This window comes from Chanodichthys erythropterus, chromosome 13 (genome assembly GCF_024489055.1).
Source record: "Chanodichthys erythropterus isolate Z2021 chromosome 13, ASM2448905v1, whole genome shotgun sequence".
NCBI lineage: Eukaryota > Metazoa > Chordata > Actinopteri > Cypriniformes > Xenocyprididae > Chanodichthys > Chanodichthys erythropterus.
The window spans coordinates 50,160,054-50,174,203 of NC_090233.1; the positions used below are offsets into that span (position 1 = coordinate 50,160,054).

Here is a 14,150-nt window from a genome sequence, read left to right on the forward strand (position 1 = left end):
CGCGAGGACGCGCCTACCGGGAGGGGGAGGTACTGTTACAGATCCCTTGTCCCCCTGGACTCTAATTCCCATGATCCTCCTGTTTCGTCACCTGCACTCACTTCCCTCGTCAGCTCCTCATCATCACTCATCACCTGCACCTGGACTCTATTATCATCACTCCCTTTATATGGCACTCACTTGTCCGTTCTCTGTTTTGTTAAAGTGTCTGTCTGTTGTTCCTTGCCGTTATTTGAAGTAAAGTGTTTATGATTGTGGAAATCCGTATCTGCCTCATCTCTCTACCAGCCACCCGTAACAATAGGTCACAGATGATTGTTTCCGGCTGTATTAGTAGCCAATGAACTGCGTGCCTAATTTTTAAATACATGAGTTAGCATTGCTTAGTAGCGCAGCATGCTTCAGAAATCATCTAAGATAAGTACATGGGTTTTACACTATATCACTGTGCATTTTTGCGTAGTCTGCTTTATCAATTCTATGTCATGTCAACAGTCGGTTAATGCTTAGATAAAATTACTAAGCATTTTGGCAGCTAGCGCATATGCATGTCTATAATGATACAGAGACAAGCTTGCTGAACTTTAAATGGAAACAGGTTTCGTTTTGTATCACAATCTAACAAAGCTACAGCAAGTATTTTGTACAGCAGCAGTATGGATAACATATTCAGATAGTAAATGGAGCGGATATCAACAACAATAGAATGCAGCAGACGATGCGTGCGTGCCGTGTGCAGGGCTAAAGTTACATGTTGCTATTGAGTGAGGAGTTTGTGTCGGCTAATGAGTGATCATGCGATGTGAATATATCATGATTAAAATGCAACAATGTTAACAACAAACAATGCAAACAACCTTATTTACATACTAAGTACGTGAGCATCTGTATTCAGATTTTATTGAGCATATACTTTTTCATACTACAGGACGAACAGCGATTTTGCAAGGTCGGTAAGTCATTTAATTAATGGATTTCATGTAGAATGATATTTATAATTTCTGCTTACCCTATAGCGTGCCAAGGCAGTTCTTCATACGAAGCAAGAGCGCTTCAGTATGCTTAATATGTATTTTGTGTTAATCTGTAGTATTGTGTTGCGCTCTGGATAACATTAGGTGTTTCCATATGCGGCGTGTTGCAGCAGCAGGAAGTGTGGCCGAATTATGGACGCGCTTTGTTGATCTGAGCGGTGGCTGCATGACTGTCAGAAATCTCTCTCTCTGCTTAAAATGCCAAGGTATTCATTAACAGACCAAAAAATTGTTATGGGATTCACCGTCAAATTGCATCAACTGACATAACCATTGCATATGGGACAAAGATATAATAGGAATGTATTAGCATGCGACTTAGACAAGATAGAATATTAATTAAAAATATTGTTTCTTTAAATCTTATTCATATTATGATGTAAATGTTTCTAAATGTTTCATAGTACTGCTCAACTTGAACACTCTTCAAGGCTGACGTTTCATGTACCTACGTGTTCGGGCTGGGTCAGCTGATGCATGTTGGAGTTCTGCTCATTCATTTTCCGTTCATCCGAATGAGTTTACTTTTAGGAGTATACAGTGTTACAATGACTTATCAAACGATGCTACATTATATTATTATTTGCTCAGGTGGTTGTGGAGGGTTTCTTATCTCTATTAGCCTGCAACATTTTATCATTTGTTAAAGCCACACATAATGCACATTCTAATTGGTATGTTTGAGCCTTTTGGCTCAGGCACACATATATATAGGCCACTAGAGCTAAGCCATTTGGCGTGGTAGCCCAGGCACACATAGCCATATTGTTCACTAAAGCTAAGCCATTCGGTGTGGTAGCACATGTGCACATAGTCTAATAGGCCACTAAAACCAAGCCTTACAGCTCAGAATTACTTGTCGTGGCAAAAATGGGCCAGGCACACATAGATAGCATACACACGGTTCCTATGGCTCTTCGGAGCAGCAGCAGTACATATGTTTTGGCGGTAGATCTGCTGGGGGGTTAGGGTGAATCATCATCTTGCCTTCTGCATTGATGGGGGATCTGACATCTCTGGGCTTGTATTGTCCAATATGTCACCTGCTCTGTTGGGGGGTTATTCATGTACGCTATATTGTACAGCAGCAGCATGTCTTACACGACCCGCTGCTGTGCGCGAGTATGTATTGGCAGTAGCAAGTCCCGTACTTGCTCTGCAGCAGCAGCAGCAATAATCAACAGCAGCAGCAGCAATTAAGCAGCAGCAGCGTAGCAGATCTATTCTGCCAAGACCAAAGATATCTACATTGTCATATCCATTACCATACCAAACACTCAGAGAGTTGTCATGAAAGAAATATATATATACATATAAAAGACACTATAATGGCGAGCAAACAGCAGTTCAGACAGTGTGCTTCTCCCTACCCTCGTTACTTCACAGGTGGAGATACACACAAGCTCTGTGTTGTTTGTATGGGAGCGGAGCATGCCCAGGCAGCCCTCGAGGGGGTTGCTTGCAAGCATTGTGATAAGTTTTAATATAAAACCTCTACGCTCCCGCCAGGCGCTCTTTGAGGAGGGCGCCACGGCTTGCATTTTTCGGGGTCGGGTCTCGCTTCTGCCAAGGCAGAGCGGCGGCTCAGATCATGGGGTTCACAGATGAATCTGGCAGAGGGGTTAGAGACGAGGCCACCCTTTCTCTGCCCTTACCTGCCAGGTCCAGTGCCTTTTCCCAGGTGGAAGCACACTCTGAAGATTTTGTAAACTTACAAATATTGAAGATATAGTGAACAGCGGTTGGAATCGTGTTCCTCCCTGTGCTACACTACAAAGAGTGTGGGGATACACACGCTTTATGTGTTGTTTGCTGAGAGTGGAGCATGCACGTCAGCTCACATGGGGCTGACAGTATACATTCATAAAAATGTCCCGAAGTGTCCCAAAGTGTTTTTAGTTCCACTCCTTTTGGCTTTATTCTCGAGAGAATAAAAGTCTAATGCAAGGCCGTTTACCAATGCAGCGCGTGGATTAGGTCTGCAATAAAGAATATATGGCTCGGATCTGGCGTTTGCCAAGGCAGCGTGTAGATTAAAGGGATAGTTCACCCAAAAAATTAAAATTTGATGTTTATCTGCTTTTCAGAGGTAAGGTTTTCAGACCTTACCAATCAGATGCTGAAGGCAGTTGGACATAGTGGTGTTTTAGAGGTAAAAAAATTATATACATACTGTTCGGTTTCTCGCACAAACTCATCGTTTCATGTCTTGGGACATGAATGTGTTGTCACGAGCCACAAGGTTTAATTTGGATTTGTCTGTGCATGCAAAGACTCAATCTGCTTTGCCGGTTAGGGTACTAAACACGTATGTCTTGACTTAGGCTCCACTCCGAGGTCTGCTGTGCTCTCGTCCTAAAATAACAGACAGGCACTTGGCATTATGGCATAGTTGGGACAGGGTTCCCAATGCATCTCGACGCAGCTCGAAGTTCGCATGAAAGGGAACGTCTCGGGTTACGTATGTAACCCTGGTTCCCTGAATAGGGAATGACACGCTGCGTCACCTTGCCATAATCCCTGCATGCCTGTGAGCATCTTGCTTCAGCCAATCAGGAGCTGGCATTCTTTGTTCTGGGTATGCTTTATAGTTACCTGGTCTGTGTCATCACCTGCTTCTGACATTCGGTCACGCCATTGGTTCGATTTTACAAGTGCTTCAAGACGTAATCACGCAGAGGTGATCCCAGTGCATCTCAACGCAGCTTCTCGTTCCATATTCAGGGAACCAGGGTTACACACGTAACCCGAGACGCTTTGTAGCAGCTGAACATCAAATGTTTGTAAAATCAAACCATGTGTTTTTCAGGATGATGCACCAAACATTGCATTACTGGGTTCTGGAGGAGGAGAAAGAGCCATGGTGGGTTTGCTGGGATCCCTGGTTCAGCTCCATAAAGTGGGACTTCTGGACACCATCCTTTATCTGAGCGGAGTCTCTGGATCAACTTGGTTCGAACCTTGAAAAACAACAAATAAACACACATTCAGGCATCTGGTAGGAATGCACGATATTATCGGCATGACATCGGAAAACGGCAGATAAAGGCTTAAAATATAATAATCGGCATTAGCAGATATGAAAAAAAAATATGCCAATATGCCTTGCAGATATGATAACATGCTGATAGGTACCTGCAATAACTCATGTGTGCAAGGAGTGCTAGCGATAAGATCACGTCAGCAATGTGATCATTCTTAAAGGGGTGGTTGATTATGATTTGACTTTTTTAACTTTAGTTAGTGTGTAATGTTGCTGTTTGAGCATAAACAACATCTGCAAAGTCATCGTAACTTTGTTCAATGCAAAGGGAGATTTTTTTCTTTTACAGAAATCACTTTTTAAGGACTACAAAAAATGGCTGGTAGGGACTACAACAAGCTTCTTTCCGGGTTAGAGACATCACTAACCCTAAAATTTACATAAACCCTGCCCCGAGAACACGCAACAAAACGGTGAGGCCAAGTTATTCGGTTAAGTCTGATGTCACTCTGCAGCTCTTCCGGGTCCAAACGCTCTCTCTCATACTACAAAAAAAAAAAAAAACGGTGCTAATATGCAAACACAATGTGGTGTAATACTTCCAAAAAATTATAATCATAACCCTTATCTCCATACCAGAATCCCAGATGGCCAGACAGTGATTCAACTTTTATAAATCGTTAAAATATTAATGTCTCTGATGCTGTGAGCATGAAGACTGTTGTGTAGACTGTAAGTATTTTAAATGTTTAACTTTAAAATGTTAAATGTTTAATATGAATAAATAGCGCTCATAAACGGCCATGGATATGCCATTCTCAAGTGAAACGAGTTGAGACCCAGAATTGGCGTTCCTTACGTCAAGCGATCTGATTGGCTGACACCTGTGTTGTTGCTTGAAAAGTTGAGAAATCTTCAACTTCATGTGTTGACGACTCCATTACTCTAGACCATCTACAAATGTTAAATACAACAATAAAATATTTTGGTTACAAATGCAGGAAAGACTTGGCGTTGTTTCCAAACAAAGGAAAAAAAAAATCTATATCGCCATCAAATATAGGCCAAAATTAGTGGAAAATATCGGCATATCAGATATTGGCAAAAATCCAATATCGTGCATCCCTAATGTCTGGTTCACCATCCTTGGGACTCTCCATAGACGTAATGGTTTAATCCATTTGGTCCCCACAATGTAATATAAACCTGTACACACACACACAAACACAAAGGTGAGGTGAATGTCAAAAATGAGAGCAGTATGTTCTTCCTATGAAGGTGCATGGCCTCCTTATATCAAGAACCAGACTGGTCCTCCAAACTAGAGACTGTGAAAGACAAGATCTTCCAGAGACTCAGTGGCCCTAAAGTCAGTTGGAAAGATGCATTTGCCAAACTGAATAAATATTACTATGAGAAAGACATCTTCAGCTTGACTGACTTCTGGGCAGCGATGGTCGTCACGACATATGTGAAAGAGGTCTGTAACTCTTCATAACACAGCCTCCATGACTTACATGATTTATGAGGTGGTCACATTCAGGTTAAAGTTGTTTTGAATATTTTAAATAGATTGTAATAAAAATATTTGGTAACACTTTACTTGAAGGGGTGTGCATAAGACTGACATGACACCTTCATAATCATGACATGACACATGTCATGAATATGAAGGAGGCTTTATGAATGTTTATGACAACTGTTATTAAGTGTCATTCGCTCAATTATGCCATTTTTAATGCAAAGATGACATTGTTTAAGATGTCAGTGTTATGACAACTTGACATAAACCAATACATCATAACCTGTCAGTGTCTTTGTCATGACAACTTGACATCATTTAGCTTTATGAGTTAACATTACATTAAACTGTCATGTGGTTGGTTTTGACATTGACTGTCATGAGGCCATTATAATAGTGTCATGAATATGTATCTTGAGCTCAGGTACAGTGGTACAAATTGAACCTGTCATTAAAATGTCATTAAGTGACAATACTCTGACAAATAATTTTATAACAGTGTCATGACTATTTTTCATTTCATGTTTTTTTTTTTTTTTTTTTTTTTTTTAAGTTTCCTCCAACAGAAGGTCAGATAATAGACAATTTCAAAATTTCGTATGACACATGATGACACTGTTATAAAATAATGGTAACACTTTATTTTAGGGTCTTTTAACTAATTGCTTATTACTATTAGCATTCATATGGCTAAAATATTGGCTGTTTATTAGTACTTATAAAGCACATATTAATGCCTTATTCTGCATGACCATATTCTACATTCTTAATCCTACCCAATACCTAAACCTAACAATTAACTATAATAAGCAGTAAATTAAGAGTTTATTGAGGGAAAAGTCATAGTTAATAATTTATATATGTGTTCCCTATATTGAAGTGTTACCAAAATAATGTAATGTATTGTTAACCCATAAATCTAAGTCGTTTTTTAAGTTTGATAATTAATCTGCTATGTCATGTTTATGACAGGTTATGATATTTTGCTAATGTCAAGTTGTCATGACAAAGACACTGACAGGCTATGATGTGTTGGTTTATGTCAAGTTGTTATAACAAAGACATCTCAAACAATGTCATCTTTGCACATAATTGAGCATAATTAAACATTCATAAAATCTCCTTCATATTCATGACATGTGTCATGTCAAGATTATGAAGGTGTCATGTCAGACTTATGCACACCCCTTCAAGTAAAGTGTTACCAAATATTTAATAGTATGAATATTGTAACATTGTTCAGATTACAAAGTACTATAAACCTGACATACTCTGGTAAAGGAATATACATGCAAAAAAAAAAAAAAAATGTGGGATTCATAATCTAATTTTAACCTGGAAATAAACAATGTTTTGTCATTTCAAATAAATATAAATATGTAAAATAATATAAGATTATATATTTTAGATTGTGCACTTCTAGGTCACTAATCAAAAGCAAATGCATTGTAAAAGTACAACAGTAATATACTAAAATATTATATAAGTATTTCTGCTAACGCTTTAGATTACAGCCCGGGAAGTACTGCATAATTACAGCAAACTTACAGCGTAACTTGTTTTTCAAATAAAGTTTTCAGAGTCCGTGATATCAGATTGTTTGCAGGGTTTTTTTTATTACTTACCCTGTAACTACATGAAACAAAAGTATATTTCCCCATGTATTAAAAAAGATTGCAATAGTTCTTTCTAGTTTCTACTTGCCTTGAAACAACTTAATCAGTGCACTTTCTCACTAAGTTACTCCCAAATGTAAGATTGTTGTCTATCATAATAGTATAAGTACCCCTTAGTTCTAAAATACTTACAGTATAATTTTTTTTTTTTTTTTTCCCTGGTTGTTACCCCTTTATTCCCAAGACTTTACACATTTTTCCCCTATTCTTACACGTACTTTCTTTATAGGTATCTATAATTATCAAAGTTATGCTGTAAATTCATTGTAATTATGCAGTTTTTTCTGGGCTGTAATCTAAAGCCTTACCATAATTCTTAAGTAATTACAAGAAAAATCTCCCCCTTACTGCTTTAATATTTATATGGCACTAATTCTTGGTGAAATTGACTCAACATGTTCTCAGTAAAAAAACTCTTTATAAAGTAAAGTTTGTAGTACCATTTTTTTTTTTAGACAGAACCCCCAATATCCTGTTATGAACTCAAGGAACTTCAGTATTTCACGTGTCTCAAAGTGTCTTTTTTTTATGATGAGGTCACTGGAGGAACTGTTGACAGTCTTTAGTGTTCTTGCAGGAACATATGGACATTTTATAAGAGATGTTCCCAATGATATTTTTTTATTTTTCCTTTTTACAGTGAGAGCCTTTACTTTAAATACTTTTCTTAATTAAGATAACTTGTTGAGTAAGTTTTATCACTTGAAATTATTTTTGATTGAAGAAATTGTTCTAATTGTCCCTTGTCTCCTCTACAATAACATACAAGAAATGCATTCTCTTTTAGATCGATGAACACACACTCACAGAGCAGTGGAACCAGCAGAGTAAAGACCCGTTTCCCATCTACACAATGATTGACAAGCAAAGCAAACAGAAAAAGGAAGCAGGTCTGTTTTTGTGTAAAAGAAAGAGACAGACCGTTAAAGTGCTTGTGTCAGCTGCTATATGGAGATGTTTCTGTCTGCAGACCCCTGGTTTGAGTTCACTCCACATGAAGCAGGTTATTCCCTCATTGGAGCATTTGTGGGAGTCTCCAACTTTGGCAGTCAGTTTGAAAAAGGCTCTAGATTTAAGGAGCAGCCTGAAATTGACATGCTTTACCTGCAAGGTAACAAACTAATAGATCAATAGTATCTGTGATGTATTGATCCGGTGATCACGTCTGTAGGAGTTACTCATTTCCAAGTCAAAACTGAAATGTAAACAAAAACATTATGACCAGAAATGTTCAAACATCGTTCTACATAAATTTCAACAGCACATTAAGTATTTGGAGAGGAGTTTAATGAGTCCACTATATTATTAGGGGAAATAATGAGTAAAGTGAAGTGACATGTGGCCAAGTATGGTGACCTATACTTGGAATTTGTGCTCTGCATTTAACCCATCCAAGTGCACACACACTGTGAACACACACCCGGAGCAGTGGGTAGCCAATGCTGCAGCGCCCGGGGAGCAGTTGGGGGTACAGTGCCTTGCTCAGGGTATTGAGGGTGGAGAGAGTGCTGGATATTCACTCCCCTCACCGACAATCCCTGCCAGACCTAAGACTCGAACCCATGACCTTTGGGTTACAAGTCCGACTCTCTATCCATTAGGCCACAACTGCCCCCAATTTAGTAACTAAACGGGGCCATTTTGCCCCACCTAGGGTAAACTTATCCCAGTTATTTTTATAGAACATATAAAATACATATGTGACCCGTCACAGAAACCAGGGACACAAGTCGGCAGCACTACTATTGAGCAAACTGAGAAAGAAGCGTTTTTTTTTTTTAAATTGGTGATTTTCGTTTTTTTTGCAGAATCTGTCAGTTGAGATCACAAAGAAGCATCTCTGTGTTTTATGTAGCAGTATTGGTATATTTTAAAGCATACATTTTGAGGTTGAAATCGGCTTGTTTTTCTGGGATTCTATCTCGCAGTAGGGGCGTGTCATTGTCTGTTTGTACTTCCATACTGGAATCGGATACGCCGGCTTTTGTTTCTTTTGTTATTGCCGCCGCCCTCCAAGGGAAACGTGGCTGCTTATTTATGCAGCGCTCTGGCCGGCTCTAGCTGATATCAAAATTTAATGAAGAGGGACGCCGCAAAGAATATTGCAGACGAGCTGAAACGTGGCCGTTACACCGAAAATGTTTTGAAGTACAACATACGGCTGGATTCTTTAGCTGCGGAAAAAAGAGTGGCAGGACATGCAAATTATTGGACATTTAGAGGCAAACAGATGCATAGTGCAAACTTAGGAGATGGTTACATCCACAAAGAAGACCCCGACAAAGAGAAAGTGTGCCCGAACAACTTATTTCATTGGAGGCAACGAGATCTTTTCTGTTTCTTATGGGGTAAGTTTCCATAAACATCAAAGTTTGTCGTTTTGTGTTCATTCTAAGAACACGTAGGCTACACGTTATCTCATGTGTCTTTTGTTATTAGCTAGCTCAGGACTGTTGTTTTATTTGTAATCGTTAGCATCGTATCACTTGCCAAAAAAACCCATTACTATAATGGGCTTTTTAGATGGTAATGTTAGCATCTGCTATTAATTTGAATAACGCTTCAACTGCTTGAATTGACTGGTGTGAATGACTTAGCTCATGTAAACCTTACTATTCTTGAATTGAATTTGACGTTAATAATTTTAGCCAGTTACTACTTCTTAACAAGGATTTACTAATGTAATAGTAAATGTATCAGATTAAATTCCTACGTAAGTAAAAGTATAAAGTATCCGTAGCCGTAAAATGTGCGTTATAAGTCAAAAGTAAAAGTATTGAAGAGTTTAATGTACAGGATTTTTTTAATCCTTTGACTCAAACCAGGTCTAACCACTAACTGAGGTCTAAACCAGGACTATAGTGACCAAAATGATCACGGTTGTCACAAAATCCTGTTCACAAAGTCCTAATGTCAAAAAAGATAAATTACAATGCACATTATCCTTTATTATTAATAGTATGCGGTCCGATTTTTCCTGTTGCGTCTGTCGTTGCTTTGCAACCATGCAGCTTTACAGGGGGTATGGCTTATCTAAATGAGATGTAAATGAGCCCTTTTGCCACTCCCAGCAGGTGAGAACAGGCGAGAACTGCAAAACTAGAAGTTATTTTTCTGCCCTTTGAGCTTTTTTGAGTGCCTACCTTCAAATGGCCACAACTTCTCCAAATATTATCAGATTTCCATGTGTTACACATCGTTGGAAAGCTTGGAGACTACACTTTCAGAATCTGTGAATAACTCAAAATGCCCCAGAACCGACTTGTGTCCCTACTTTCTGTGTCTGGTCACATATGTAGGTGACTTTGTTTCTTCAGATGGCAACGGTTGGAGTTAAAAATCATCATTTGTGTTCTATTGAAGAAACAAAGTCACCTACATCTTGGATACCCTGGGGGTAAGAAGATAAACACCAAAATTTCCTTTTTGGGTGAACTATCCCTTTAATATAATTATATCTTTGCAAATCATTAGCTAATGATTCATTAAAACAGACAGCTGAAACTTGAAATACAGTTGAGCTCAATAGTTTACATACCCCTTGCAGAATCTAGAAAAAATGTTAATCATTTTAACAAAATAAGAAGGATCACGAAAATTGCATGTTATTTTTTATTTAGAACTGTCCTGAATAAACTATTTCACATAACAGTTGGATGACCTGGATGATCTACGACTGTTTTTATGCTTTCTGATGGTTGTTCATGAGTCTCTTGTTTGTTCTGAGCAGTTAAACTGAGCTCTGTTCTTCAGAAAAATCCTCCAGGTCCTGCAGATTCTTCTGTTTTCAAGCATCGTTTGCATATTTGACTATATACAGTATATTATTTATTTAAAAAAAAAAAACTTGCACTTGTTCCTTTTATTTTAAACTTACTGTTATTGTATATACTGTGTAATATACTGTGATATTGTGTGTTTTCTGAAGGTCTGTGTGGCAGCGCTTTAGCTGATGGAGAAGAGATTGTGAAATTCATCTGGCAAAAGATAAAAGGTGCAGCTGCATTTGATTCACTTCTGCCTAAAACTGTCAGTCAATTCATTAAGGGCACTGAATTTAAAAGGGACGCTACAGGACATGTCCCTTCCAATATGCAGTGACTACTGAATTGTCTTTAGCAATAATTTTGTTCAAACAATTAAAATATATTTATTTGCAGTCACTGTTTTTGTAATTTTGGCCACATCTGAAATAGGTCTAACCTTTGACATTTCACAAGAAGTCAAAGTAGGCCTACGTTAGTAAACTACATGCTCTCTTTTAAGGACATGCATTTAATGCATGAATTGAGAACATGAGGTTAGTTTAACTTTATGTCGTTAAACAATGTACGAAGCAAACTGTTAATCGAAATATCGACAAAAGTAAAAACCACATTGAAATAAGAGGGAGGGAGGGAGCGAGGGGTGGAGGCCGGGGGTTATTCATTGTCATATGAACTCTGTTTTTTTCTCTTCAGATTTCTTTCATTATTTGTTTCCTACCATAAACAAAATGCTTCAGGAAACAGGGAAAGGTAATGCATTTCTTGTTGCTTTTATTTGTTGATTACATGAAGTAAAATATTTGATGATAAAAATTTTCATTGTCTTTATGTTTGTTCAATGTGTGTTTTCTTGAGAAGATCCAAACTCTCCACCTGCAGACAAGTTTTGCCAGGTGGTCTCGGACCTTGTGGACATGAATCTCTATGTTTTGGATGGCAAAGATCCTTCTGCTCTTGATAAATCCATTAGAAAAACGCTGAGAGGTAAATCTTTTATTAAAGTGTGCTACAAATGTATGTATTTCTTGGGTTTACATTTTTAAAAATATATTTCTGAAGAGACACAAACAAACATTGAACATTTACACTGTTATTGCCCAACAAATATATTTAATATTGATGCCAGTGAAAATAAGTCTATTAGGGACAGATGTACAGTCTGTTCAGTGGTTATACTGTCAGATTTTCACAGTGCATGTTTTCTCTAGATTTTGTTTATTGACTCTGATTTAAGAAGAATACCTTTTATTTTTTGAAATATGAAATACTATTTCAATTCAAATTGGCCCAATTTCACATCATAACTGTTTAAAGGGGACCTATTATGCAAAATTCACTTTTGCATGGTGTTTGGACATAAATGTGTGTTGGCAGTGTGTGTACACAGCCACCCTATTGTGATCATAGACTGTAAAAAAATATGGACATAGTGTCCGTGACGTCACCCATAGATTTCTGAACAGCAGTTTTGATGCGTAAATGAGGCCGCGGCCATCTTAGCTGCACGTCACCGCACGTCACTCCTGGATAACTGAAAATGGGCAAAGAGGCGGGGAGGTGTTTTGAGCTGATGTGACTGGTTGCTGAAACCACGCCCGCCTAGTTCGACATGACCATGTTAGCAAGCAAAGGAGCTATCTATCTAGATACTATCTAAATTATTAATGAAGATAAGTTTTATCATCAGAAAGTTCTAAAGGTTTACTGTCAATCTACGGTGTTTTTTTTTAAAGATATAGATGCTCCAACATCAGTAATTTGTGTTGGGTGTGCAAATAATAACATGGAAAATTAAAATGGGACTTCATACCTTTATAATGAAATAGAGATCGAGAGATCTCGGCTGAGATGAGAATGAGTTAGAAAAAAATTCACCCCCCTCACAATTGTCACGAAGGGCAAAATTAGCAGTATAGACCAAAACCACAATTTGAACCAACTTGTAAACATGTTTTTTTCTGCTGTAAACTTGGCCAATTTAACATGGAACTCAATGAGATTCTGCTCTCTTTTGGAGCCTGTCCCTAGAGGCCAGTCGACGAATCGCAGTTTAAGTCACTTCCGTATTGGCTTCACGAGAGACTGGGGGAGGTTGCCGCTTGATCGTGATAAAAATCCACCCACTACTTTTTTTTTAAATCCTCATACAAAGAGACAATACAAAAATATGCTACTCAAGGATATACAAGTAAAAAACTGTTTGTGATCCAGCTTACAGTCTCCAGATTGATAATGAAGGTAAGGGCACTTGTTCATCTGAGCTTATTTATGGGTAGAAAGTTTATCTAGCACCACCCGAAAGGCATAAGGTTCATTATATTTGTTTACTGTTAGTTGTAACAAGTATTTCTGTGTTATTTGCTATGTTGGTGATGATATTACAAGGGAAAGAGAGAGAGAGTTTATGGATAATATTTTAATGCACACTTGCAATGTTTTATTAAGCTCTTACAGTGATTTTCTAGAGTGAAAATGGAAGCTTCATCATATTTTCTGTGAAGTACAATAAACGTCATAAAACTCATCGGTAAAGTTTTAGCCATCATTCGGACGGTACAACAGGCCTGTACTAATTTAGTAGATTAAAAACGTACTCTGTTACTAACGTAACCTCGGTTCCCTGAGATACGGAACGAGTACTGCGTATGGGGAAAAGTCTCCCTTTTTCCCCATCACTGAAGCCTTTTTCAATAACGCAGTGTAACTGCATCGTCATTGGTTCACTCATAGACAAGTCGTTGAACCAATGACGGCGCGGCATAGCTGCGCGACCTATGGCGAGAGAGCGCGCAAACTTTCCCGCCGAAATGGGCGGGGCAAAGGGCTATATAAGCAGGCGTTTCGCCATAGGATTTCAGGCCAATCGACTGAAGCGACGACACTGAAGCCGCAGCCTCGTGGCACGGCAAGTAACGCAGTACTCGTTCCGTATCTCAGGGAACCGAGGTTACGTTAGTAACCGAGTACGTTCCCTTTCGATACTTCACTCGTACTGCGTATGGGGAACTAATTCAACCGCGCCGTGCCATGGCAGGGAACGACATAACTTGTTCTGGACACCGAAGGGGGACCGAGAGAACAAGTAGGAAGGCAAAGCCGTCGTAACCCTTGTTACACTACAAGGAGGAGATAACTCCTGATCGGTGAAAGATGGAACTCGAAGAGGCC

At 38.6% G+C, this 14,150-nt stretch overlaps 1 protein-coding gene across 2 annotated transcripts in view; it reads left to right on the plus strand.

The window, feature by feature from the left end:
* Nucleotides 1-14,150, plus strand: part of LOC137033991 (lipocalin-like) — a 55,305-nt gene that overhangs the window by 27,356 nt on the left and 13,799 nt on the right. For both annotated transcript variants that reach the window (XM_067406531.1, XM_067406532.1), the window contains 7 exons: nucleotides 3,844-3,986; nucleotides 5,296-5,497; nucleotides 8,003-8,105; nucleotides 8,186-8,326; nucleotides 11,144-11,209; nucleotides 11,676-11,732; nucleotides 11,841-11,966. In XM_067406531.1, the coding sequence (XP_067262632.1) occupies nucleotides 3,844-3,986; nucleotides 5,296-5,497; nucleotides 8,003-8,105; nucleotides 8,186-8,326; nucleotides 11,144-11,209; nucleotides 11,676-11,732; nucleotides 11,841-11,966 (838 nt within the window). The remainder of the gene's footprint in view (nucleotides 1-3,843; nucleotides 3,987-5,295; nucleotides 5,498-8,002; nucleotides 8,106-8,185; nucleotides 8,327-11,143; nucleotides 11,210-11,675; nucleotides 11,733-11,840; nucleotides 11,967-14,150) is intronic.